Genomic DNA, 27,061 nt, shown 5'->3' with positions numbered 1-27,061 from the left:
TGTCAAAGGGAGGAGGCCGAGCCCAAGGAGGCACAGAGGGGAGAAGAGGGAAGCCCAGCCACGCCGGGATTCGGCCGCTTGAGAGGCACAGGCCCCACTTCTGGGTGGACAGAAAGGCATCTTCGTGAGGGTCCGTCCGCCTGGCCTCTGTCTCCCCTGCTGGCCTCAGACTCCGCGTCCCCGGGAGATCTCTGCCGGCTTCCCAGAGGCAGCGTTCCCTAATCGTTAAGGACGCCCATCGATCACCTGGGTGGGGTCCAGTCCCTTCTGCTGCTTCCTGGCTGTGCTATCTGGCTGGGCCTCAGTTTTCTCATCTGTGAATTGGGGATCCTAACATAACAAGGTTGCCGGATAAAATACAGAGTACCCAGTGCAATTTAAATTTCAGACAAACACCGAATAACATAGAAACGTAACAGCTTTATTAAGCCAATTCCCGTATCATATAATTCACCCATTTGAAGTATGCGATTCCATGGTTTTTGGCCTACTCGTAGAGCTGGGCAACTGTCACCACGGTCCGCTAGAATATACACGCCACGCCAGAAAGAAACCCCACTCCCGTCAGCTGTCACTCTCCGTCACCCCTCCCCTATCCTAGGCAAAAAGTACTTTTTAGTACGAGTATATCCCTAATGTTACATGGGATATACTTGTACAAAAAACCGTAGTCGTTGTTTATCTTGAGCTGAAATGTAACTGGGCTCCTGTTTTGTTTTTCTTTCTAAATCTGGCAACCCTGCCCCCTGGGCCTGCTGCGGGCATTAGATGGTTAAACAGTCTCAGTTACCCCTGTGGGCTGTTTTGTTATGTTTAGTGTTTGTATTGTCTTAATTTGCAATCCCCCAGAAGCAGAGCCTGAGACAAGGATTCAGGTGCCAGGGGTTTGACTGTGAGCAGATTCCAGGATGGGAAGCAGTGAAAGGGTGAGATGGGGAAGGGAGGAGGGCCACAGAGGGGCCACCTAGAGCAGGCCTGCTGGGGACCCTGGCAAGGACACGGAGGAGGGGTTTCATCCACCAACGCCTCTCCTTCCTGGGTAGGAGTCGCTCCCGGGGATGTCACCCCCTACCCGGAGTGGGGGCATAGCCAGCTAACAGCGCGGAGCATAGAGATCCGGGAACCGTCGGGTTCTAGGGACTTCTCTACAAGGTGAGGTCTGGGGCGGGCTTAGCAGATGTCAGCAGGGCCCAACAGCATCTGGTACCGTGACTGGGGGCAAGCATACTGGGGTGAACTGTGCCCCCCCCCAAACGCATGTCCACCTGGAGCCTGTGTGACCTCAGATGGAAACAGGGTCTTTGCACGTATAATTAAGATGAGGTCATACCGGACCAGGGAGGCCCTGATCTAAGGCTTGCCGTCCATATAAGAGGGGGATTTTGGCTGTAGACGCGTACAGAGGGAAGGCGGTCATGTGAAGGCAGAGGCGGAGGCTGGAGGGATGCGGCCACCAGCTAGGGGACACCCGGGATGGCCGGCCACACCAGAAGCTGGGAGCGAGAGGAGGGATCCTGCCCGGGAGCCTTTGGGAGGAGCGCGGCCCTGCCCACGCCTCCTCCAGACTGTGAAGGGACACGTTTCTGCTGTTCCAACACCGCCCCCCCGCCTCCCGCAGGGCGCGTGGCCTTTGGTCACGGCAGCCCCAGGACACTCACGCAGCACGCCTGCCCCTCTCTCCGCGCCTCAGCGTCTCCAACTGACAAGGGATGAAAACACCTGTCTCGTCGGGTGGCAGGTGCGAAACGCGCCCGTAAGCCTACAGCGCGCGGCAGAATCCCGCACCGTGTCCGCTGCCCTGACCGCTTCCGTCGTGGGTCTGTCGTGGGTCTGTCGCGTTCCTTCCCGGCCGCTCCGGGAGCGTGCTGGGCTGACAGGCGGGGGCGGGGAAGGGAAAGGGGGAGCCTGGCGCCCTCCCGGCGTCAACCCCCGGGGCGCCGTGATCGAGTGGCCCGCTGTCGCCTCCCCGCAGCGCCCGCCCCAGCTGGGGGGGTGGGGGGGGCGTGCTGCGTGTCGAGCACAGACACAAAGTGCCACGTCGCAACATCGGCGGGCCAATCACCTTTGCTTCAGGAGACAACTCTGGCTGTCAGAGGGGCCCGGAGGTAAATATTTCAGCGGGCGGAGGCCAGCGCGGGAGCGTGACGGGCCAGGCTCCCCAAGGCGGGCAGGAGGGGACGGGCACCGCCGGGGAGCGCTGGAGTCAAGCTCCCCCCGTTTAAAATAGACGCACAGTAAATCCAAGGCAAGGAAGCGGGAGAGGCTAAAGCCGGGATAAAATACGAGCGGATATAAAGCCGGACACCTTTATTGTTCTGAAACGTCTCCCAACAAGTTATGGGACCACAGCTTGACCCTAACCCATCATCTTGTTATACGGCGGGACCCAGCGCCGGCGCTCGGAATCCGGGCTCACGGGGGGCTCGCCGCCCTGGCCAGGCCGTGGCCCCGCTCAGCCGCCCGCCCAGGCAGGTCTGACCCTGACCCAGAGTCCCTGCCTGAAGGCAAACAGCCCCCCCCTCTCCCGCCGCCTCCAACCCCTGCTGAGCAACCCCCCCCCACCCCACCCCGGTCACCCGAGTGGTGTCCTCCCGCCTGGGCAGGGCCGGGTCTGTGGACTCGCGAAACGACAGGCACTTACTGGGCACCCACCGCTTGCCAGCCACAGTCCCGGATTCTGGGGACACGGAAGTCCGCGGGGGAGCACGATGCGTCTTGGCACACGCCCCCTCCCGGGGAACAGCCGCTGGCACTAATGCCCCGACCCCCTCGGGCTTCCTCAGCGCCCGTTTCTTCCCGTGGAAGAGAGCAAAGGGCCTGGCTCTGCGGGGTCCCTGGGAGCCGTCGGGCCCCAGTCCGCACAGAGCGCCTCCCCACCGCGTGACGCCCCTCTCTGAGCCTCCGTGTGCCCCTCTGTAAAATGGGGACGGCGGCATGTACTTTGTGAGGACTTCGTGCTAACCCGGGAACGGGGGCTTCGGCAGGAAGGGCTCCGTGACTGCTCGGGATCTTTCTTATTGACACAGGAGAGGAGATCCCGGAGGCAGCCTCCTGCTCCCTGTCTCAGGGTCTCCGGAAGGGTAACAAACGGGGGGCGGGGGGCAGGAAGAAAAGAAGAGACGGGGCCACCCGAAGGGACTTGGAACAGCCGCGTCTCAGGCCACCTGCACGCAAACCCCATGCAAATCCACGTGACCCCCCCCCCCCGCCCCCACGGGCCCTGCTGTGACCCTGGCAGCGTCCCCGCGAGGCTCTGCTGCATCAGACAGCTTCACACGAGGCGAGGCAAGCCCAAGCTGGTGCCTGGCGGCCGGCCACTCCTCCGCCGGCACCTGGCTGGGAGGCCTCGGGCCCAGTCCCCTCTCTGCGTCAGCGAGAGCCACTCGAGGTTCAGAGAGGACTCCATGCGACCCAGCTTTCCTCCACCTTTTGGGACTCGTGATGCACCCGTGGCCTTGCCTGGAGGCGCCTCGTCTCACCCGCCTTCCCGCCACCTTGTCACAGCCCACGCCCCCTCCCCGCGCTGTCCCTCATCGATGGGCAGAATCGGGTCCAGGGAAGAAGCCTCGATGTTGTCTGCCTCCCTCTCTCTTCCTTTCTTCCTTCCACCCGCCCATCCATCCATTAAAGCGTCCTTCCTTCCTTCCTTCCTTCCTTCCTTCCTTCCTTTCTTCCGCATCCTTCCTTCTTCCTCTGTCCACCCGTCCTTCCATTCACCGGTTTGGGCAGCCAGTGTTTACTGAGCACCTACTACGTACCTACCAGGTACTGTCCCACGTTCTGGGGGCACACCAGTGCACAGAGGGGAGGGCAAGCTCTCCCATCCCTACGTTCTCGCCAAGGGAGGCAGAGGTTTTAAAAAAGAGAAAATCGACAAATGAGCAAATGTGGGGTCATTAGCACCTAGTAGGAGGAAGAAAGCAAATCAAGGTGAGAAGAGAGTGAGTGATTCTGTGGGGAAGGCAACCCAGAAGGACCTCACGGAGGAGGTGACATTTAAGCTGAAGCCTGAAAGGCAGAAGGAACCAGTCACGCCAAACTTCCGGGGGAAAGGGAGTTCCCGGCCCTTTCCAAGTAAGTGCAAAGGCCCCTCAGCAGCACCAGGAGAGACCGGGCCACAGGAGGTCAGGGGTGAGGAGGCCGGACACTGAAGGGGCGATTCTGGGAAGCTGGCTGCTGTAGGAATTAGGCTGGGCCCGGAGGCTGGACCCTCAGGTGCTGGGGGGAGATCACGCCCGAGACCACGATATGGGGTCACCCCGCCCGACTCTCTGTGGTCTCCGGGTGGTTCCAGAGTGCCCCCTACTCAGAGTGGCAAGAACTCGGGTGCTGGCACGAGAGGATCTCGTGTGTGATGCTGCGTGGCCCCGGTGGGCCCCAGAAACTTCTGTGCCTCAGTTTCCCCCCACACACACCCTGTCACTGCAGGGCTGCCTCGAGGAGTGTTTGGCTCCCAGCATCTAGGCCCACTGACCGGTCCCTCCTCCCTCCCTCCCTCCCCAGTGCGGCTCTGGTTCCACACAACTGCCCATGTGGGCCCAGCTCACCCGGGCACACCCAGCGCAGGCTCTGACTGGTCCTGGAGGAGGCCAAGGGCACCGCCTGCCCACCGCAGGGGCCAGAGGGAGGGGCCAGAGGCATCTCCGCAGGCTCACCCTACCTGGGCCCTCGCAGTGAGGGGGGAGGGGGTGCCCAACCGGCGGGCTTGGAAAGAAGACGGGGGTGGGGGGGGGGCGGGGGCTGATCATTCCAGCCCTTGGGCGCCCGTTTCCGGAAACCCAGCTGGGTAGGGGTGACCGTAGGGGGAGCCGCGGCCCCTCCCAAAGTCGACCCAGCCGAGGTACGGGTTCCAGGAATATCACTCTGGCCCCCTCTTCTTCCCCAACACATCACTGGGGTGGAGTCTGATAACGAGAACCCCAGGAGAAGGTTCTGGAAAGAGCATCCCAGGAGGGTAGCATGGGGGGGGGGGGAGCTAATCCTTCCGGGGCACTGAGCTCCGTGAAGTCTCCCTTGCACCATCGCAACGCCTGGGTTACTGTCCCACGCTACATATGGGGACACTGAGGCCGCAGAGGATGACGGGACTTGCCATTTGCACAGCAAGTGAGATAGCGGGGCAGGATTTCAACCAGGCGGGATGGGCCCTCTGCCCCTTTCAGAATCAGCTGCCCCCTCCGGTTCTGGGGCAGGAGGGCTGTATACGCGGGCGACCTGGGGCACCTGCCCCACCGCTGAGCTCCTGGGGCGAGGCGGCACGTTGAGAGGTTCCACCTGCCGTCAGCCGTCGCCCGAACTTAAACAGGGTGGGAGGTGGGGGTGGGCCCCGAGCAGACACCTGTCGACCCTGACCCAAGGGGCAGCTGTCACCCAGACACCGGGGACCCCGGACAGGCGTCACCCTGGGCCCAGGAGCTCCCCACCTCGGGGAGGAGTGTCCCCCCCCCTCCGCTGCCCCCCTCGTGGGGCACGAGCCGACCCTGACAGCCTCCCGCCGTCTGGAGCTGCAGCCAGAGCCGGAGCGTTCTGGCCCGCGGGTCACCAGCGGTCATTCCTAATGGCTCCGCTCCCCTGTCCAGCTGTCTCCACGAGGGAGTGATCTATGACCCCATTACCGCCGAGGCCTCTGAAGGGCTCCGGGATGGATTACCGGCTGCCTCGAGAGAGCGGGGAGGCAAAAGCACGCACAGGTGAAAAATGAACTTCATCAGACTCCCCGGGTCTCATTACCATCCATCAGCAGCCAGCCCGACCCTGGGGTGGGGGTGGCCACTCGCCAGGCTGCAGACACCCCCCCCCCCCCCAGCCGCTCGGCCGCCAGACCTCCACCTAAGCTGTGGCTCTCGGCTTTGCCGCCTGCCTCGCTCCCCAGGGACCCTAAGAAGGGGCTGATCGCCAGGGGTGGGGGCAGGGGGCGAGCGTCTCCCACCGGGCCCTGACTCCGTGCACCTGGGAGTCCCCGTCCGGGCGTCGCGACGGCAGACTCCGACGGTGGGGGCCATGCTGTGAGACACCGGCCTCCTGCCCGGACACCCCCCAGCAGACCCCGCCCCAAACACCTGCCCAAGTTGCCCTGCTCTGCTGGGGCAAAGGGTCTCCCGGCCGAGAAGGGGCTTGTCTCCCATCTGGCAGAGGCCGCCAGGGCTTGGCGTGACAGGGAGTGCTTCTGGAGACATCTGGCTGTGCCAGGCAGGGCGGGGGCAGGTGCCCAGCTCTCTGACCTGGCGCAGCAGAGGCGGGTCTCCCGCCCTGGCCCGGTCACCTGGTCACCTGCCAAAGATCCCTCCAGACGCAGAAAAATAAAACTCGGGTGGGGCCTGATGTGCGTCCCTCCTGGGCCCCACCCCTCCACCTCGCGTCTCCTCAGGAGGCCCCTGGGCTTCATTAACCAGAGCTCATCAAGTCCTGGAAGATGAAGCCTGCCAGGCATCCAGAACATTCTACCCACACGCCTGGCTGTGAGCTCTAGGCCCTTCTGGGGGCTGAGCCTCTGGCTGCACAGGTCCCAGCTTGAACGAGAAGAAAAAGGGAGGTCTCCGGGGATGAGGGACAGGTACCCGAAATCTTTTCTCATGTTAGTATTTGAGACTCCTTGCTCAGTGTCTCTTCTGTGCAGGCCCATCGCTGAACAACCAGCAGGAGCTCACGCGATCTCTCGGGTGAGGCTGCGGGATGGGTGCTTTTGGCGATCCCGTTTTATAGGTGTGGGAACGAGAGTTCAGAGAGGTCAAGAGACTGGTCTGAGGTCACACAGCAAGTGAACAGCAGAGCTGGGAGGGAAGCCAGCGCCCCTGCGTCTCAGCCACATTACAGGGCCAGTGAGAGGTTCTCCACGCGGAGCCCGACCCTTGCCGGATGAAGGCCAGCCTGCCGCACGACCACATCCTCACGGGGTATGGGGGAGCGGGGGGGCGGGGCTCAGCCAGCGTGAGGCATATTCCTCTCCTCTCAGAGGGGGTCTCTGGATCAGGGGGCCTGGGCTGGGCGGTCCTCACCAGCACATCCCTACCCCTCTGAGCCTGTCCCTGCCCATGGAGGGAAGCAATACAGACCGGCTCTCGATCGGCGGTGAGTCCTGGGGAGGGCGGCCCTGGGAAGCTGCTTTGGAAAAGGAAGGCTCCCGGATCCAAAGGGATCGTCGGTATTAACTGGATTCCGAGGGGAAAAGCAATCGGAATCTGAGCCAAAGTTGGGGGTGGCCAGGAACGGCCAACGGCACCGGTGAGAACAGCCTCTGAGCCAAGGACTGTCCTGTGGCCTAGACACCCACAGTCCCCTCTGCCCCCCGGCTCTGCAGGCAAGAGGCACACAGGGCCCTCCCATCTCCAGCGGGATGCCTTTCTGCTCTTGGTGGGGGTGGGGGGTATCTCTTTAATGGCAGACGCTTCTTTTCTTAAAAAATTAAAAAAAAATTCTTTTTAACGTTTGAGAGAGAGAGAGAGAGAGAGAGAGAGAGAGAGAGAGAGAGACAAAGCGTGAGCAGAGGACGGTCAGAGAGAGACAGGGACAGAATCTGAAGCAGGCTCCAGGCTCTGAGATGTCGGCACAGAGCCCGACGCGGGGCTCGAACCCACGAACTATGAGATCGTGACCTGTGCTGAAGTCAGACGTCTAACGGACTGAGCCACCCAGGCGCCCCCGTGGCAGACCCTTTGTATCCCAGCCCCACCCTCGAGCCCCTGCTGCTGTCTCCTTCTGGCTTCTGCTCCCCTCCCCAAGCAGACGGACACCCACGGAGCACGAATGATCAAGTGTGGGCAGCTTCTGGGGAAACCCGCAGTCACCCAGGCTAGCCTGAGACAGGAGTGTGTGTGTGTGTCCGAGAGAGACGCCCGGCAGGGTGCGTGTGCGTGCGCCCGCGCAAGGGTGAGAGGACGTGCACTCGGGCAGCGAGCTCTGTGTGCCCACGCCGGGCCCCCGTCCCGCCCTGGCCAGGGCTCTTGGGTAAAGGAAGGGCCCGGGATGCCGAGATAAGGCTGGACTCAGTGACCGGGGAGGGAGCACCAGACGGGGAGATAAGCCATTGGAGCCGCCTGTGCTCCCCGGGCCCCGCGGCGGCGTGTGGCTGGGAGATAACCACATTCTGAGGGCGGCGCCCAGCCAGGCCGGGGCCGTGTGATTGATGTGCAGTGGACAACCTGCCCTCCCGCCCGCCTGCCCAGAGGGGAGGAACCGGTGGAGAGCAGGCGCCCTGGAGAGCGGAGTCGGCTGGGAGCCCACGCCGCCGGAGTCTATTATTGGGCCTCGGGGAGGCCTCCTAGGGCGCCCCCCACCCCCACCCCCAGCTAGCCCTGCACGAGGCCCGGCCCCCAGGCGAGCCGGGTGCCCCGGACAAGAAGAGGGGCCCATCGGCCGCGTGCTCTGTGCAGACATTTCTCTCTACAAACAGAAACACTGGCCCCAGGCTTACCCAACAGGCACCTGAAGGCCGGTTGGCACAAGTGAGTCCTCCTGGGCCCGGCCTGTGTGCTGGGCCCTGAGGCCCTGAGAAGTGAGTCACCGTCCCAAAGCTGCTGGCCCCGGTTCCGCATTAGTGAGACCCGCCATGGTGCGGCTGCCTTGTTCAAGTCCTGACTGTCCGACTGCCAAGCCTCAACTTCCTCATCTGTAAAATGGGGCTGGCGGTGCCCGCCTCCTAGGGACGTCGCGAATGTTACATTGGCACCTAGTAAGAGCTCTGTACGCATTTATTAATTCAAATGAAGTTAATCGCACGGACTAGTAGATTCTACTCCTCGGCGGGTCGCCCACAGCACTGAAACCAGGTGCTGGAAGTCAAACTTGTACGAGTCTATTCGCAGCAGCATTATTCACAGCAGCCAAGAGGTGCAAACGGCCCACATGCTCGCTAGCGGCAGAACGAACACGTCATACGCGATCGACGCGCACGCCGGAATATTAGTCAGTCAGGAAAAGGCGTGAACGACTGTTCCCGCTGCACGTGGATGAGCCTTAAAAACGTGCTTGGCGAAGGAGGCCAGTCACAGAAGATCACGTCTTGTAGATGCCGCTCATACGAAATGTCCGGAAAACACAGACCCGCGGAGGCAGAAAGCGGGTTAGCGGTTCCGGGGCTGGGGGAGGGGAGAGGAGAACGCCAGCTGATGGGTAAGGGGGCTTCCTTTCGGGGTGGGGAAAATGGTTTCGAACTGGATAGACGCGGCGGTCGCACAACACTGAGCGTACTAAGTGCCACTGAACCGTGTACTGTGAAATGGTTAGTTGTAGGGGCTCCTGGGGGGCTCGGTGGGTGAAGCGTCCGGCTTCGGCTCAGGTCACGATCTCGCGGTTCGTGGGTTCGAGCCCCGCGTCGGGCTCTGCGTTGACGGCTCGGAGCCTGGAGCCCGCTGTGGATTCTGTGTCTCCCTCTCTTTCTCTGTTCCTCCCTTGTTCTCTCCCTCTCTCTCTCTCTCTCAAAAATAAATAATTTTAAAAATATTTAAAACGGTTAGTTTTGCATTAGGCAAATTTCATCTCGATACCAAAAGGTTGCATTCATATGCATTGCAAAGATGTTACCAGAAAACCAGAGGGTTCTCAGACCCACTCGGGAACCCACAGGTCCCCCCATAAAATGCAAAGAACGGGGAGAGGGAGTCTTCCCCACCTGGGGACAGCGCTTCCCGGCTGCAGGAGTAGAGGGCTGGTTTCTGGGCTGGATGATGGATCAGGGGCCGATGACACAGAGCCCCTAGTGACTATTAATTGTATCTAATTAGATCCGGGGCCACACCCAATGGAGCCAATTTGCTGAGTGTGTTTATGTCAGGATTTCAAATCGTTACCATGTGGCACAGCGCTCAGACCAAATGTCCAGGACACAGCTCTTAACTGGATCACGATGGAGGGCCACGGAGATGGGGGGCGGGGCGGGCAGAGGGGAGAAGCTGGGAGGTGGGGGCACCTGGGCGGGGAGGGGCCTCCCTCGCCTCACCTCGCCCCCACTTCTATCTTGCTTGTGACCTTGACCCCCCCCCCCCCCCCCCCCCCCCGCTCTCGTCTCCAGGGAGCGGGAGCAGAAGTGCCCACAGCCACTTGCTCCCCTCACCTCCTGGGCCGTGGCCATGGGGCTCTGGCCAGGCCCCGGGGTCAGGCTGTAGAGGGAGCACATGCCCAGGCTCCCTCATGGCCTGCCAGGGGTCTGCCAGCCCACCAGGGAGTGGGTTCCAGGCCTCAAAACCTGAGCCGGCACCTGCCGGGAGGGGCCGGTAGGAAATGCCTGCAGGAATGGGCAGCTGGTTCTGCTCTGGCGAGAATTCAGCGGTCCCACAAGGACCAGAGGCCTGGGAGACTGAGCAGTGGCTCACCTGGGGGGAAGGGGAAGGAAACCGATACCTGGATGCACCTACTATGTGCTGGGAGCACCTAGCGGATCTCTTCAGGAGCAAGGTGGGGGCGACAGTCGAGAAGAGGGAAGGTGGGAACCTTCTCTCCGTTTCCTGTGTTGCCGGTACACCCATCCCTTCGTTCGGCAAGTATTTCTTGAGGGCCTACTGTGCGCTGAGCGCTGCCCTGGGTGCTGGGGGCAGAAGCAGACACAGATGCTTGCTCTCTTGGAGCTGTGCTGCCAGTGGGGACAGCCAACAGTGAGCGGGAAAATCTGCTAAGCGCACTAGTGGGTGGTGGCTTGTGCCCAGGACAGGCGGGTGACGGGGAAGAACGGACACTTTAGAAGAGGTGGACGGGAGGGGCGCCTGGGTGGCCCAGTCGGTTGGGCGTCCAACCTCGGCTCAGGTCATGATCTCGCGGTTCGTGGGTTCGAGCCCCGCGTCGGGCTCCGTGCTGACAGCTCAGAGCCCGGAGCCTGCTTCGGGTTCTGCGTCTCCCTCTCTCTCTGCCCCTTCCCCGCTCACTCTCTGTCTCTCTGTCTCTCAAAAACAAGTAACACTGAACAAAGAAGAAGAGGTAGACAGAAAGCCCCCAGACAGTGTGGTTTCATCTACAGACCTCAGGGGAGGGAAGGGGGGCCCAAGGCTCCCAGGGAGCGGCCACAGCAGGGACGAGGTGGGGGCGTCCTCTGGAGCGAGGAGAGGGTGCACGGCCCCCTGCGTGGCCAGGAGGGCCGGGTGCCTTGCCCAGGCTTGACCAGCCAGTACGTGCCAGAGCTGGGTTCCCAGCCTGGATATTTTAACTCTGAAGTCCTCTCTCTGGCGGTTTGCACCACCGGATTAGTAAAACCTCTCCCTGAGGGGAGGAGGCAGTGGAACGGCACTGACACATCTGGATAGCTGGGGACCAGGCTGGCCACTGGGACAGGCGGCCACTTTCATTCCCAAGTTGCCTGCTAGGCCTGCCCAGAGACCCGGGGCGTGTACGAGGCCACGGGGCGCAACGATTCTCCCAGGCCTCAGTCTCGTGGTCTCTCAGATGGGTCAATAACTGTGCATACCTCCCTGGGGTCATGGGGAGAAGTCAGAGAGTGAATCCGTGCAAAGCATGGGCCTTCCTGTGCAGTAAACGCTCCAAGCACAGAGCTGCTGTCCCAGCAAAGAGAGCAGGCGTCTCCCTGGCCCCTAGTGGGGGAGTCAGGGAGGCCAGGTGGCCTTCCCACGGCTCATTGCCCGGAAATGGGCCTCTGGCTTCAACCCTCCCACACTGGCTGCTCCTGGGAGGCCAGCCCAAAGACGGCCTGAGGGGACGGGCAGCCGCGTGTTGGGCACCGAGTGCCCCCGGCCAGGGAACGTCACGGGCTCTGAGAAGGGGGTCTGGAAGCCGGGCCCTTCCTGAGCGGCTCAGGTCCCACCATGGGGGAAGGGGCCATGTCAGGGTCAGGTGGACGCGCTCCCCTGCCTTCCCTCCCTTCCCTCCCTTTCCAGCCCCTGGCCCGGCCCTCTTAGCCTTGACCGCTGGCACCTGGGGGGGGGGGGGGGATGGGTTGCCGTTCCCAGGGAAATCCGCTTGACCACATGTGTCCCCGAGCCCGCTGGGATGCAGACGCCCAGGCCGATAAACCCCTTTCCCGGGGACAGGCCGTCTGCGGAAGACCCGAGATAAGACTGAGCGGCCACCGCAGCCGCTGTGCTTTCGTGCACATCAGCAGAGACCTTCTAGCAAACTCTGCACCACGGCGGGGGTGGGGCGCCTCTCCCCCCAGCTCCCAGGGAGCAAGAGACGGAGGCCTCCCCCTACGACCCTGCACGTGTTTACGAATCTGGGGCCTACCCCAGGCCAAGCCTGCTGCTGCCCCCCGCCCCGCGCGCCCTCTGACCTCCAAGGGTCAGAGGCGAGAACGGGGCTGGGAGTTCTGCCCAGGACACGCGGAGTGAAGAGCACTCGGCCCCCTCTGCCCGCTGTCCCTGCTCCAAGGGCCTTCCGTCACTATCTCACTTCATCTGCCCACACCCCCATGAGGTAGTCGATCTCCTCTACTTTTCAGGTGAGAAAACGAAAGCACAGAGAGGTTAGGCAGTTGGCCCAGGGTCACACAGCCGGGAGAGGGTTCGTCTGGCGTCTCCCTCCCCAGGCTCTGTTCGGCCCGCAGGCCATCGGTGAGTCCTAGAGTGAGGACTTTGTACCTCGGCAAGGAGGGCAACGGAGGGCACGGGGCGGGGAGCAGGGAGGCACGGTACCCACGGAGCCCGACACACGGATCCCGGAGGAGGATCGGATGCCCGGCGTGCTCGGAGGGATGGTCACGGCTTCCTGCAGCGCCCCGAGCCCTCACGCCCTGTGCGGCCCAACACGCGTGCCCGTCACCCGCAGTCGTTCACCCGCGCCATCCCACCGACATTCCGGGCTTACAGTCAAAGGTGGCCAGGATTTCAGAACCGAAAATCAAAATGTGGTTGGTGGAGAAGGCGGGAAGGACGTCCTGGGCCACGGCACATGGCCCCCTGCGGTTGTGCAGTGCACGACCTGCCCCGTGGTGGGAGCAGCCCGGAAACCTGGCGGGACCCACGCCCCCGGGATGGTGGCCGCGCAGGGAGGTTTCCGGACCAACCTGCAGGTCGCCTTGGATACGAACTCCTCCCCCAGGACAGGGCGGGACAGCTGGCCCCACCGGAAGACCCCCTCTCTGCTGCCCTGCGTGCCCCTTCGCGGAGCCCCCCCCCTGCGCAGCCCCAGCCCTGCACCCAGTGGACTCCCACTCACAGCTTGCACTGGGGGGGCACCTGTGGCTTGGCAGGGCCTGGTGCTGAGGGGCGAAGGCGCAGACATCCGCTGCCGTCCTCCACTTCTGGGCTCACCTCCAGCTCCTGGCTCCCGCGGTGACAGCCCGCCTCCCACAGCTCTGCGAACAGAGCCAGGCTGTGCTCACGTGTCCCCGCCGGGACCACACGGCGGGCGGGCGGGCGGGCGGGCGGCCGGGGAGGGGGGCAGTGGGGGGAGCGAAGCCGCCGTCCCACGCCACGAGGCCACAGGCTCTGTCTGTGCCCAAACCTGCCATTAGGGAGGCTCGAGGCGGCCAGCCCAGCCCGCCCAGTCACCGAGCTCATCCCAGACCAGCCCCTGGGGTGGCGGCCGCAGGGCAGGGCCACGGCAGCAGGCTCCAGATGGCCTGAGGTTACCAGTGTTCACTCCGCACCAGGAAACATGCCCCAGGCGGCCTTCCCGGGCCCTGGGAAGACGGAGATCCCGGGGCACTGAGCCTCGGGCAGGGCGCGCACCTCTGCCCATGTGGTCTGGTTCCTGAGGCCATGCTTGGGGGGTGGGGGGTGGGGGGTGTGCAGGGAGAAAAGCTGCAGAGGGTTTGCTGGCTCTGACGCTGGGGAGGGGCTGGAGCAGCGCTTGGGGTCCCCGAGGGCTCAGGGGGCGGCTGCTCGGGCCCAAGGAGGTGGGAGAGAGGCCGCCCCCGAGTGTGGAGGTTGGCTCCTGGTGGACATTCCTGCTCCAGAATTGCTGGGCTGGTCCTGGGCCCTGTATCTGCCCGGGGCCAACCTCCCGGATCACTGAGACTATTTCCTGATCTGCAAACAGGGCAAATGGCTCGAAAGCTGGCCTGCAGCTGGTGCTTAATAAATGCTCCTTCCCCGCGCAGCTGGTGCTTAATAAATGCTTCCTGTACCTCACTGGGTGAGGGGGAGAGAGGAGCAGAGGCCAGGGGCTGCCCCCAGGATGTCTTCCAGCCGTTTCTGAGCACTTACTCCGTTCCAGAGAAGGGAGCTGGGTCTCACCTTGTGGGCTGTCCCCCACCCCAGGCCCAGTGAGGGTCCCAGGGGGTCCTCCCTGGCCCAGTCGGGGTGTTGAGATTCCTGCGCTTCTCCCCACCTGGAGGAGGTGGGCTGTGGGTGGAGCGGGAGGTGACACGGCTCAGATGCTTCCAGACAACGGCAAAGAGGAGGGGACAGTGACAATCAGGGTGCTGACCGTCCACGTGGCCGAGCTGGGTGGTCCCGAGGGCCTCACACCCTGACCCTCCCCCCCCTTGCAGCCCCCACCCGTGGGCTTTACACCAGGCAGTGGCCCAGAGAGGGCAGGCTGCCCGTTCAGGGCACACAGCTCTAAGTGGCAGTGCGGGATTCGAACCCGGGCCGGCCGGGTCCGGAGCTCCACTTTTCATACCACGTCTGGGGAGCGAGGGGTGCCTGGGACGGTCTCTCGGCCCCTGTAAGGGAAACCGTGGTGCCACCGTCACCGAGGCGAAGGGGTGGAGGGACTCTGTGCGTCTGTCCTGGCCTCCGGCTTGGTGGCAGAGGGCCGCCCGGCGGGAGGGGGCTGGGGTCCCAGAAGCTGGCCTCCTGGGCCTTCTCCTGCACAGCCCGCCCCCAAGCCAGCAGGTCAGACGTGTGTCGCGACCTCGTCCTCACACCCTCCGGGACGGCAGGCCTGGCTGGTGGCCACAGCCGCCGTCTCACTCGTTCCCTCGGCCCGAAGCCACAGGGGCCACCGCGCCCGCTGGGCCTGCCGGGCACGCGCACGCCCACAAACTCCGAATCATACACACACACACGGTCGCACACGGCTGGGGTGACGAGGCCTGGAAACCCACTCGACTGGCCCGTCCTGATGGTGCCTGGAGGCGGGGAGGGAGGCCTGTGGGCGGCCAGGGCCTAACAGAGGAGGCGCGGAGGAGCCTGGCCCTGCCTTGGCGGTGGGTGACCACGGGGGCCACGGGGGCAGGACCACGGTCACACCGCCCCAGGTGGCCAGGGAGGAGAGGAGACCCAGCCGTTCTCCATCAGTCACGCGTCCCGCCACCTGCTCATCCTCAACTATCCACCCACCCGTCCTAGAAAGGTTTGCTGAGCACCTGTGTTTGCAGAGCCTCTTCTAGGCGGCCGGCAAGAAGCACACGACAGACCCTCCCGGGCACCGGGTCGGTGCCGGAGGGACGCAGGTAGAGACGGGACACTTGCCAGCAACGACGACACTGTCACCGAACGTTGGCTACGCGCTTTGCCTCACTCGCTCCTCCCCGCGACCCTCTCAGCAGCTGCGGCCAGCTCCCCCGCTTTGCAGATGAGGAAACTGAGACTCCTTCAGAGAGGAGCAGACCCAAGGGCCTGTGCCTTTCGCTCGTTCCTCTTCCTCCTTCCCCTTCCCGTTTCTGTCTTTTGTTTGAAATAACAGCGAGAAAGAACCAGAAAAAGCGACACCCAAACAGCCAGTGATTATGTTACAAGCTGAGCAGCCATATGTCCTGGTTTGCCCGGGACAGCCCTGGTTTCCCCCCTAACATCCCACGCAAGAAGTAACACCACCGCCTCTGCTCTCACAGTGCCCCGGTTTAGACCCAGCAGAAGCCAAGTAAGGTGTCCCTTCCCACGACAGAAAAAGGCAGGGTCCGGGGACGGAGCAGTCGCGGAAGGCTTCCTGGAAGAGGCGGGGCTGAGCTGTGCCGGGAGGGAGGGAGAACAGCGCCTACCTCACCGTGCGCTGTGAGGATTCTGTGAACTGGCGCCTGCCACGTGGGCAGACAGCCTTGGCATACAGTAGGTGCTCGCTAAACGCCACCTGCTATGGCCCTTCCCGTCGCGCAGACAAGGTGCACGGAGGAGAAGGGACCTGGAATCTGAGAGCGTCCCATCTGATCGCTGCCCTTCCTTGACTCTCCAACCGGTTTGGGGGGCTCTGCTTGCATACCATCAGGGTCGGGGAGATCACTACCGCACAGCCGGCCGGCCGATCTACAGATGAGCAGGGGAGTGTGCCTGTCCGTGCGTTCCTCCTGGATCAGACCGAATCCAGGCCAGGGCGCGCGGGGTCAGGCCCGGAGTCTGTGCCCCCTCCCACCTGCCAGCTGGGGGTCCCGCAAGACGTCCGTGCTGCCCCCAAGGCTGGCCGTGATGAGAGGGGAGGGGAGGTGACGAGAAGCCCTCACACCCCACCGGGTACGGGAACGGGAGCTCCAGGGCTTTGGCATCACCTGTGCCATGCACGCCTGTCCCTCCCGGGATCTCCTGGAGACTGAGCCCCAACCACGCATGTGCCCTCGGCCTTCTGGATCCGCCTGGCTCGCATCCCGACCCCTCCCCCTTTTCTTCCCACTTCCTTCCGGAAGCGGGAGGTGGCCTGGGTTCTAGACCCGGCCCGGGCATCCGGGTGCTCCTTCCTCCTTCCTCTGTGCTTCCTCTCAGGTGCCCAGAGCTGGCATGGGGAAGAGGGGGTGCCCGGGGCAGGGGCATCGAGCACACACCGGGGGAGGCCCCGGGCGGCTAGGGTACCTGCTGCCACGCCTCGGTGCCCTGCTACACCCCCTCAGGATTCCAGCGCTTGCCCTTGGGCCCCTGGGCCCTGACTGGGGTCATCGCTCTGGCCCCTGGGGACATTACATCAGTCCCCTGGGCCCTGCTCATGCACGGGGCCGACCCCGGGGGACTCACCCGGGAGCAGCACTTTCCACTTGGGGCTCTTCTGGTCCATGAGAACTGCCTGTCCCAGCCCCTGACCCTCCCCACCCCGGCCCGGCCAGGCGGCCTCGAGCAGCAACCTTCGGCCTGGGGGAGGGACGGGGGGGGGGGGTTGCGGAGCCGCAGGGCCAGGAGGAGCAGGGCCAGGCTCTCAGCTCTGCAATTCGGTTTCGGGAGCAGACTCCGGAAAAGTCCGTGGGGAGAGAGCGCGCGTGCTCGAGCTGCCCAGCGAGCCGCGACATGAGCACGTGGGCAGCGGGCCCTCCTTCGGCCCTCCCAGGCCCCGGCCCGCCCTGGCACACGCCCCCTCGGGCTGCACACAGAGCTCTGGAGGGAGGAGGGTGGCGGGAGCGTGGTCGCCACTTCCTGCTTTCCCTTTGCAGACTCGGGCACCGGGCTTCTCCGAGCGGACCCGGCGCGCCAAGGTACTTATGGCCGTGTCCCGGGGAGCAGACAAGACCCCGGATCCCACGGGGGTCCCAGTGCCCCCCAAGATCACCCTTGCTCATTCGTACAATCGTTCAGCATCTATTCTGAGCCCCTACTACGCGCCAAGTCCCCGCGGTGTGCTCGGCACGCTCCAGGCACAAGGAGCCGTTCGTGTGGCCGCGTTCCCAGAGGTCAGGAACGCCAAGGGCAGGTGGCAGGGAGACAAGGGCCAAGGACCGTGCAGCCCAGGCCGAAGGAAGGGGTGCAGGCCCGGTGCCCTCGACCCGGGACCTCAGGCCTCGGCGGGTGCCCCGTGGACGGGGAGGGGACACAGGGACGATGCCGTAGCCGAGTTGGGTCCAGCCCTGGTGGGGAGGAAGGGCCGTGGAGGAGCAGAGGCAGGAGTCCCTGGGGCGGGGTGGGGGGACTCTGAGGGGGATTCCGGGGCGGCCTGGGGGCCGGGGCAGGAAGTCACCCGCCCCAGGGCTGTGGCTTTGGCCGCCTTTCCAGGGCTTAGCTGTGCCCCGACCTGAGAAAACACCAAAGTGCACCGAGACCATCCTGGAATGGGTGGGAGTCCAGCCCCTTCCGGGACGCTTCCCGGCCGGGCCGGTGAGAGCACCCCCGAGGGCCCCCATTCCCCATTCTAAAGGCGGAGCTTACTAACTCAGGTCGCTTTCACAGCAACAGCCCCGTGAGAAAGGTCCTGTCATCATCCTCACATTCCAGAGGAAGAAAGTGGCCCAGGGAGACCCCCGGTGCGCCTGCTGGGGCTGAGCCGGGCTGTCTCGGGTCCCCCTGGGGCGTGGCCACGAAGCCTGAGGGGCCGGTCCTGGCAAAGCGCCCACAGGGGTGCCTGGCATAGAGTCAGCGCCCAGTAAATCCCCGCAGGCCGCCGCAGTCCCCACCAGCCTGCCCATTCTCCAGTCGAGAGCTTGCGCCCCATGCCCCACAGCCGTACACGGCCAGCTCAGCCCAGCCACAGCGGCTGGTGTGGCAGGTCAAATAATGGCCCCTCAAAGACGGGCGTGTTCTAATCCCTGGAACCTGTCAATGTGTCACGTCACTTGGCAAAAGGAACTTTGCAGATGTGATTAAGCTAATGGCCCTGAAACAGACAGATGACCCTGGATGATCCGGGCGGGGGGGGGGGGGGGGGGGGGGGGGGGCAATGCAATCACGAGGGTCTTTGTAAGAGGGGGCACAGGTGCATGGGAGCCGACCTGAGGACAGAAGAGATTGCGGTGATGTGGCCAGGGAGCCATGAGCCTAGGACCTCGGAAGCTGGCAAAGCAAGGACTACAGCCGCCCGAAGGAAGCAACCTGCCCGTGCCTCCGACCTCCCGGCTGGAAGGTACAAACCTGAGTTCACGGTCATGTGTCACTGTCGCTGCAGGGAAGTTGTACGACCAGGAAGATAACTCCCTAGACTCACAGCACCTGACGCATAGTAGCTGCTCATTAAACGCTCTTCTGTGTGTTTGATCCAAGGAGCTCACAGCTTCTCAGTCATCCGAGTTCAAGGGGGAGAAAGAACCAGTCATGTGCAGGTGACCTAGTGTCCTTGGCCCCAACATGTCAAACCTCTGGAAAGGCCACCAGTGGTCCCTAGAATTTTATAGTTTACTTAAAAAATTTCTTTTAATGTCTATTTATTTTTGAGAGACAAAGAGAGAGGGAGGGAGTGCATGAGCGGGGCAGGGGCAAAGAGAGAGGGAGACACAGAATACAGAGTTCGTTCCAGGCTCTGAGCTGTCAGCACAGAGCCAGATGCGGGGCTCGAACCCACGAGCCATGAGATCATGACCTGAGCCGAAGTCGGATGCTTAATCGACTAAGCCACCCAGGCGCCCCATAGAATTTTATAGTTTAGAGCAGCACCCTGAGAGGGAAGAGAGGTTCTGGAACGGAGTAAGAACCTGCTTGGAACATCAACCCCCCAGGCCAGGAAGCCTGAGGAGATGTATGCCCCCTATGCGTACAAGAATCACGTTTTCTCGTTACATTCCCCCGTCCGTGTCCCCGGCACTAGCTGACTTGAAACCTCATATATTAGACATTTGTATTGACAAATGTCTACGGAGCACCTATTACGTGCACTGTGCCAGTTTCAGGAGTGCGAAAGACGACAGACAGTAACGCGTGGGCCCACGAAGAGGGCAAGTGTGCTGCGCGCAGGCTGCCCCAGGACCTTTGCACTTGCTCTCCCGGTGGCCTGGAACTCTCTGCCCGACATCACCGCCTCAACAAGGCCTTCTGTGTCTACCCTGCCTAAAGCCGCAGCTGTCACCTCCCTGGGTCCCCCTGCCCTACTTTTCCTCACGGCACCTAACACCACCTGGCGTCACACGTTTTGCCCAACACGGTCTTCGGCATGCGGTGGGCGCTCAATAAATGTCTGTGAACAAATGCACACACGTAAATGACAGTGCGGATGTGCAAAACAGGCAACGGTGAAGGCACGAGCAAAGGTCTGCTGGGAGAGACGCCCAGGCTTCACGTGGTTTCTGCTCCAAATCAGGGCACGGGTGCAAGTCGGTGTGGGGCACGGCGAGGCTTGGAAATGATGCTCTTTGAGCCAGACGAACCTATACGGTAGCAAACTGGTGGCTGCAGTCCCCAAGCACCCTGGGTAAGCCGCCGAGCAACAGAGAGAAGGGTCTGCAGGCCCGCGGGGGTGAGTCCCCGCGAAGGATTCAGAGACGCTCCCGGGGAGACAGGAAGCCACCAGCAAAGGGCCCCTCAAGGCGGCCTGGCTTCCTCAACCTCCTGCCCCGACTTGCAGGCTCTGAGCTCCCCGGCGTTACCCGAATTCCCGAGAAAATAAACACGCGGCTTGTCACAGAGAAGAGAGACTTCGGATCCCAGCTTGGCCGGGGCCCCACAAGGGAAGGGAGAGAGGTGAGGGCTTCGGGAGGCCCTCGGGCTGCCAGACGGGGGCCTTGCCATCGCAGCCGGCAAGCGGGCGGGCAGGGCTGGAGAAGCAGCGGCCGAGCCGGCCCCTGGGCGCTCCGAGCGGCTGCCACTTGGCAGCTGGGGCACGGTCCCCCGAGTCCTCTGTCAAAGCACTCGGCACCAGCACCCGCCCCGAGTAAGGCCTGCCAAGCACTTCTCAGGGCCTGAGCCAAGTCCCCAAGTGGAAGGCCCTGCCTTGCTGGCCCTGAAGGCCCCAGGCCGGGAGCCCATTTGCCCAACCAAGAGACAAAGGCCTTTGTGGGGCCAGGACTTCAGGTGGCCACCAGGCGCTCTCTGCAGGGGTGGGGGGGAAGGGCGGGCTGGGGCCAGCTCGGGTGTTCCTGTGGGCACTCGCAGGGACAGAGCCGGGTTACGGGGAGGCCGTCTGCCTGGTACCACGGGCTGGGATTTGTACCTAGAGAGCAGGAACCCCAAAAATTAACCAGCCCCACGGCGGGCACCTACGTACATTCGACTTCCGGGCAAGTCACAGTGCTATGTTCCCCTCGGCTCTCCCTACTGGGGGGACTCAGCCCGGGCCTGAGGGGCTCAGCTCCTAGGACCCCGCCTGATTCTCCACTGGCTTCCTTCTTTCATGCCCTTGGCCTGACTTCTGAAGGGCATCCTTCCCGGGAGAGCTGGGTGAGCCCCAGCACCTGCATGCAAAGCAAAGCTGCACGGTGTCCCTGGTAGGGGGGGGGGGGGGGGGAGGTGGTAGAGAGAGAGGGGAGCAGAGGCGAGCATGCATTTTCCTGCCGTTTGCGCGGACAAGGCTGAGCAGGACGGTCCCGGGAAATGTGCCATCCCAGGTGGTTTCTTGGCAGCGGAAAAGGAGATAAGGACTTGTGTGCCAGTGCTCTCCCAGGCACAGCACCCAAGGGGATGAGGGAGAAGGCGGGAGTAGGGAGTGGAGGAGGAGGCAGGAGCCCACTCCAGGTGAAGCCCCCGAGGATAAGATGCGTCTTTTGCTGGAAGCCAAGGGGCCAGGCTTCCCATCCCTGCCCCTGCAAGGACAGGAGGACGCCCAGCCCTGCCCCGAAAGCACACAGGGACCCGGGGAGGGCGTCCGGGGGACCAGCAAGGCTCGGCCCCAAGCTCTCGGAGCCCGGTGCAGCGTGCGGCTGGGGCACACATGACCAGTGAGCCCTCAACGGCGCCCGGCCCCTCCTGCAGCGGGCTGTTGCCACCGTCCGGCCCCCTTGGCACCCGGATGTGGTGGGAACTGGTTCAGGCCAACGGGAAGAAACGTGGGTCCCCTCAGGGCCAAGGTGAGGGAGCATCCAGTGTTTCCTCCTATGTGTTCTCCTGCCCGCGTCCACTGGCCATGGCATCAGAGCATTCTAGAAGCCGAGAGGCGGCAGAGACACAGGCGAAAGGGAAACCGGGACCCGGTATCCCCCAGCCGGGAACCACAACGGGCTCAGGGTCGTCTGTAACGGCGCCCGCAGGCGGGTGTGCCCCAAAGATTTTACGAGGGACTTTGTGATCGGCCGGATCATGGCCCCAAAAGACGTCTATGTCCTATTTCCTGGAACCCGTGAATCTGCCCAAGGGTCGCTCACGTGGCAAAGGGGAAGTAAGGGAGACCCGGGGACAGAGAGCACCCTGGATTATCCTGTGGTTACACGAGGCCCTCACAGGTGGAAGAAGGAGGCAGCGATGTGCCTGGACAAGCAGAGACACGGCGTGGCCCGCTGTGCAGGTGGAGGAGGGGCCGTGAGCTGGGGAATCCGCACAGCTTCCAGAAGCCGGAAAGGGCCAGGAAGAGGATCCTCCCCTGGAGCCGCCAGAGGGAACGCAGCCCTGCCCACTCCTTGCTTTCAGGCCAGGGAGACCCACGTTGGACTCCTGGCCTCCAGGCTGCAAGGCGGTACGTGTGTGCTGTCTGGAGACGTAAGTCGGTGGCCGTCCCCGAACGGCAGCAGCAGGAACGAGGTCAGACAGACCTCTTCCAAGATACGCCACCGCCATGGTGGGTCATGGGAACAGGGAGAGGCCGGGCACCTGCTGGGCCGACCCGGGGGCCAGCGGGGTGTGAGATACGCTCGCTGACCCTCCCACCCCGCAGCCCCGTTCCTGCTCGCCCCTGCCCCACGAACCGGGGTCCCCAAAGCCCGGAGTAATGCGAGTGGAGGCTTTCTGGGTGGGAGGACAGCCGCAGCTCTGGGGACAGAAGGAACCCAGAGACCACCCGCAACGGGGCCCGGCCCCCCGACGTGGCAAGTGAGGAAGAGAGGAGCCCTGGGAACACGGCTGTCGCTGGAGAGTCGATCGGGGCCTGGTCTCCTGCGTCCCCGTGGCAACTCCAGGAGAGGGATCTGTGACTTCCATTGTCTCTGTTAATAAAGATACTAGAAGCTACTTTAGAAGCCGTTCCACAGCTCGGAAAGGACATCGAGGGTCCACGCGGCACAAATATGGGACCACCACTTAGCTGTATAATGGGGCTGCACAGGATGACCACACAGAGAGCACATTCACAGAGACGCAAGGAGAATGGCACACCCTGGAGTTGTGCAGTGTGCAACCCGCACAGCCTTGCATGGCAACCCTGGCCGGCTCCTTGATATCCATCCCACCAACATCCTGCTACGGGAAGACTTCATTTTTACCACGAACTACTCGCAGCTGGGGCGGCTACGCTTTGGGAAGGCTCTGAACCTGGCACAGCCTCCACGGCTGGGAAGCGCAGCGCTGACTCGGAAACCTGGACCTGGGTCTCGGACACCAAGCCACACCCTCGCTCGTCAGCGGATCGTGCCGCTTCTCTCCCAAGGAGGCCGCGGCGGCACAATGATAATTGTTCTGGAACGCCTGTTCCCATCCGTTCGTGCTAAACTGGGAGCAGCCTCTCGCTGGAGTTTATACCACACGCAGACGGCACAGCCTGGGCTACAGGCTGAACAATCTCGGGCAGAGCTGAGCCTGGGGGCTCGTCACCCTACGAGGAAGGCTGCCTCATGGCCGGGTTTCGGCTGTGCCCTTCTCCCACTGCCTGGAGACTCCTTGCCTGCCTGAGGAATCCTGGCCTGAGGTCCCCGCTTCCCTTGCAGCCCCACAGCTAAACTCCCGACGGTCAGCAAGTGACCACATCCTGGGGGTCACTCGGAAGCATGCAGCATCCGCCTCTGGGAGAGAACAAAGCAGGGTGGCCCCCCGTGTCCCTGGGGGCACTCAGCCCAGTCACCTGGCACCAGGGTTCCTGCGGTGACAGCCTCCTATCCTGGCGCACACTGCTGTCCTTGCCTACGGGCTGTTTGCAGGGAGCCGAGGGTCAGAAACGGACCCCTCAAGGCAATAGATGCACGCCTTTGACCTGCCCGTAGCCGCCCAGACGTTCTGGGAAAGGCCCCTGCCCCAGGGAGCACTGGGGGGAAGCCACCATGAGGGGGCAGGGACAGGTGGGGGGACAGGGGTTCAGAGCTCTGGAGAGAGGTAGTGGTGTGTGTGTGTGTGTGTGTGTGTGCATAGGGATGTGTATTCTGTACGTGTGTGTCTGCGACGCGTGTTTACATGCTCGTGTAAGAGAGGCCCGGGGCCCGTGGGTACGCACGGATCTGTACGTACGGATCTGTACGTACGTGCCTGCGTACGGGCCCTTGTGCGCACGGATCTATATGTACGTGCCTGCGTGCGGCCCCTTGTGTGTGCGGTAGTTGCTGGGTCTGGGTCCGCTCCTGTGCGTCCCTGCTCCCGTATCCAGGTGTCTGCACGCGCTCACCCCCGGTGCCTGCCCGCCATCCAGCTGGCAGTGCACAGCTGGACCCGGGGGCTGTGCCTGCGCGCCCGATGAGAGGTGGCAGGTGCGTAATAAACCATTAGTCACTGTCACGTTTCTGAGCAGCCTCCGCGGCCTCCTGGGGAGGGGCCTGCTCCAGGACTGCGCTCCTGGCAGGTCTCTGGCTGTGAAGCTGCCCACCCCCTTCCGGGCAGGGCGGCAACCTGACAGGAGCAGCTGGCAGACGGGGGCCTTGGGCCCCTGCCCTGCCCCAGGCAGCCCAAGGCCCGGGTCTGGCCCTTTGTGCGCCCGCGGGGGGAGGGGAGAGTCCCCAAGGGTCAAGTTTTGCCGGATATTACCCAGAACCGAGGCGGGATTGGGGTGGAGGGGGCAGGGCCGGGAAGCAGCCTCCAGGATGCTCCACGCTGCCTGGAAGAGGCTCGGCAGGTGACCGGGGCGCGGACACCAGCCCACGCGTGCCAGCACTCGGGGCCGGACCTGCATTGAACGCTCTTCCGTCCCAGTGGATACCCACGCCTGCCCTTGTAAGCCAGCCAGCCCCCCCCCCTCCCCCAATTAGCCTTCGTTCCCATTTCTCAGATGAGGAAGAACAGGCACGGAGCAGAAGACACTGGTCCAGGGCTCTGAGTGCCCGGGAGCCAGGGGGCGTGGCTCCCCGTAGCACCCCGCCCACCACCTGCGTGCCCCGCCCACCGCCCGCGTGCCCCTCTGCCAGGGTCTGGGAATCCCTCAGAGGGCTGCGTGGCCCGTGAGCCCCTGGTCTTCCGGCTGTGCCCCTTGCCCAGAGCACATCACGGAGAGAAAGGGGTGGGCACTGGGGTTGTCCCGGGGGCGATGTCCCCACCACCCACTCCGCACATCCACCAGCCCGTCGCCTCCCGCCCTGGCCCGCTAACAAGCGCTTTCAGCGTGGGCTCACACTGGGGGCTGGCACGGGTCTCAGGATTCAGTCCTCTCTGGGCAGTGACAGGCGGGACACATACAGGGACACCCCCTCGGAGGGGTCTTGTGGACAGAAATACGGCCTCAGGACCTGCTCTTAGGACCCTCCCCAGGTAAGAACGCAGGCGCCCACACACCCCCACATCCGGCCAAACGGCCTGCCTGGGATCCACTCACTGCCCCCGGCCCGGGTCCCGCAGGCCCCGCAGCGCAGCCCTCCGGACTCTACACTCACAGGCCCATCACCCAAGGAGGGTGACAGTCGTCAGGGAAAGGGCCGAGATGGGCGAGCAGGCGGGGTCTCCGCGGCTGGTGCGGCTGGTGCGGCTGGTGCGGCGGGAGCGAGATGGCCACGACGGGATCGGTGGGCAGCGTCCTCCCCCAGCCACGCGCCCTGGTTCCCCCTGGCCCAGCTGAGGCTAACTCGGGAGACAGATGTGTGCCAGGCCCCGGCGCCTGCGCACCCACGACGGAAAAGCCCAGAAGCCGTCCCTGCACCACTGGCGGAGAGAGGACGCACACGGGGTCGCGCGCGGGACGCCGGAGCAGCACAGCGCGGCGACCACACAGAGCGACCCGCGGAGTCTGGGGAGGGCAGCCGGCCGAGAGGCGGCCCAAACCGCCAGGAAACGGAGATCATCATGGTTTGGGCAAACACCGGTGTGCGGTTAGAGACGCGCCCGCGGGTGGTCCCGGGGGGCGGGGCCCGTCCAGGCGGAGGGCGTGTCTTGGCGGGTGGGCGGTGGGTGCCGGCGCCCCATTCGGGGTCGTTTAAAGACGAACGGGTGAGTACCGTGGCATCACGGATAATAAACACAACAAACAGGGGCCGTCTGTGAATATCCAGGATGAGAGAGTCAGGAAGCAAGGGGTTCTGATCAAACCACCAGGCGAGGAGCGTGAACGAGAAAATCCCAACGCGAGTTAAGGGAGACCGGAGCCATGTGGAGACCGCGCGGGGCGGAGGTCTGTGCCCGAGCTCCGCGTTGGGAGCCGCCCTCCCTGCCGGGGACGGCATGAGCCGCGCCGGCACCCGGGGACGGAAAAGAGCCTGCGTCTACCTGCGCCTGCGGGGTCTGCTCCGGCCCCGTCCAAGCCGCTCTGCTGACAGCGGGCGGGCCCCGGCTCCTGGGCTGTCCTGGGGCCTCTGGGCGTGCTCTCTGCTGGGGCGCCTGGCCGGGGCTCAGGCTCCCTGGCTGGGGGGTGGACGGCTGTCGACGCCTCCAGAGATGCAGAGGTGACCTGGAAGGACAGGAGGGGACATGGTGAGTCTTGGGCACACTTGCCCAGAGATGCCCAGTGGGTGGGCCCCCGGACGCCACTCTTGCCCCCGCCCCCGCGATGGCCCGGCTTGGCCATCAAGGACTCAGCTGGGCTGGCTCAGGGCGGCACAGGGCCGGTCGGTCCCCAGCAAAACCAGCGGGAAGATTGCCCGGTGAACCCTGCCCGAGGCCACCGGGCTGGCCGCTGGGTACTGGGGTCGCACCCGCTGGCCCCGTTGCTCCCTGAGCCCCCTCAGCTCCTGCCAGGAGTCGGCAATAACTACGTGCTAGTTAATTATAACCGTAACAATTAACTTAGCTAACCTTCAGTTCGCTCTGCAGGGTGGTCAGCCCATCCCCCACCCTTGTGTCTTCGGTCTCAATAAATTTTTTTTAATTTATTTTTGAGACAGAGAGAGACAGAGCATGAGCAGGGGAGGGGCAGAGAGAGAGGGAGACACAGAATCTGAAACAGGCTCCAGGCTCCGAGCCGTCAGCACAGAGCCCGACGCGGGGCTCGAACTCACGGAGCGCGAGATCATGACCTGAGCCGAAGTAGGCCGCTTAACCGACTGAGCCACCCAGGCGTCCCTTGTTTTCTTTTTTTTTAAAGTTTATTTATTCGAGAGAGAGAAAACGCGTGTGCGGGGGCGGGGGGCAAAGATAGAATCCCAAGCAGGCTCCGAGCTGTCGGCACAGAGCCCGATGAGGGACTCGAACTCACGAACGGTGAGATCGCGACCTGAGCGGAAAGCAAGAGGTGGACGCTTAACCACTGAGCCACCCAGCCGTCCTGTCTTTTTCTTCCCTGTGGTAAAATGCATCTCACGTAAAATTTACCGTCTCGACCGTTTTTAAGTGTACTGCTCACCATGGGCCAACAGTCACCTCAACCCATTTCCAGAACTTTCTCGCCCAAACAGACACTTCGTACCTGGTGTGCG

General features: G+C 63.5%; 1 protein-coding gene across 3 annotated transcripts in view; it reads right to left on the bottom strand.

The window, feature by feature from the left end:
• Positions 1 to 27,061, bottom strand: part of GSE1 (Gse1 coiled-coil protein) — a 386,813-nt gene that overhangs the window by 215,997 nt on the left and 143,755 nt on the right. For all 3 annotated transcript variants that reach the window (XM_049622707.1, XM_049622709.1, XM_049622708.1), the window contains exon 2: positions 25,917 to 26,097. In XM_049622707.1, coding sequence (XP_049478664.1) covers positions 25,917 to 26,097 — 181 coding nt within the window. The remainder of the gene's footprint in view (positions 1 to 25,916; positions 26,098 to 27,061) is intronic.

The sequence above is a fragment of the Panthera uncia genome (assembly GCF_023721935.1).
Source record: "Panthera uncia isolate 11264 chromosome E2 unlocalized genomic scaffold, Puncia_PCG_1.0 HiC_scaffold_20, whole genome shotgun sequence".
NCBI lineage: Eukaryota > Metazoa > Chordata > Mammalia > Carnivora > Felidae > Panthera > Panthera uncia.
This window is presented reverse-complemented; position numbering and strand designations above follow the sequence as displayed.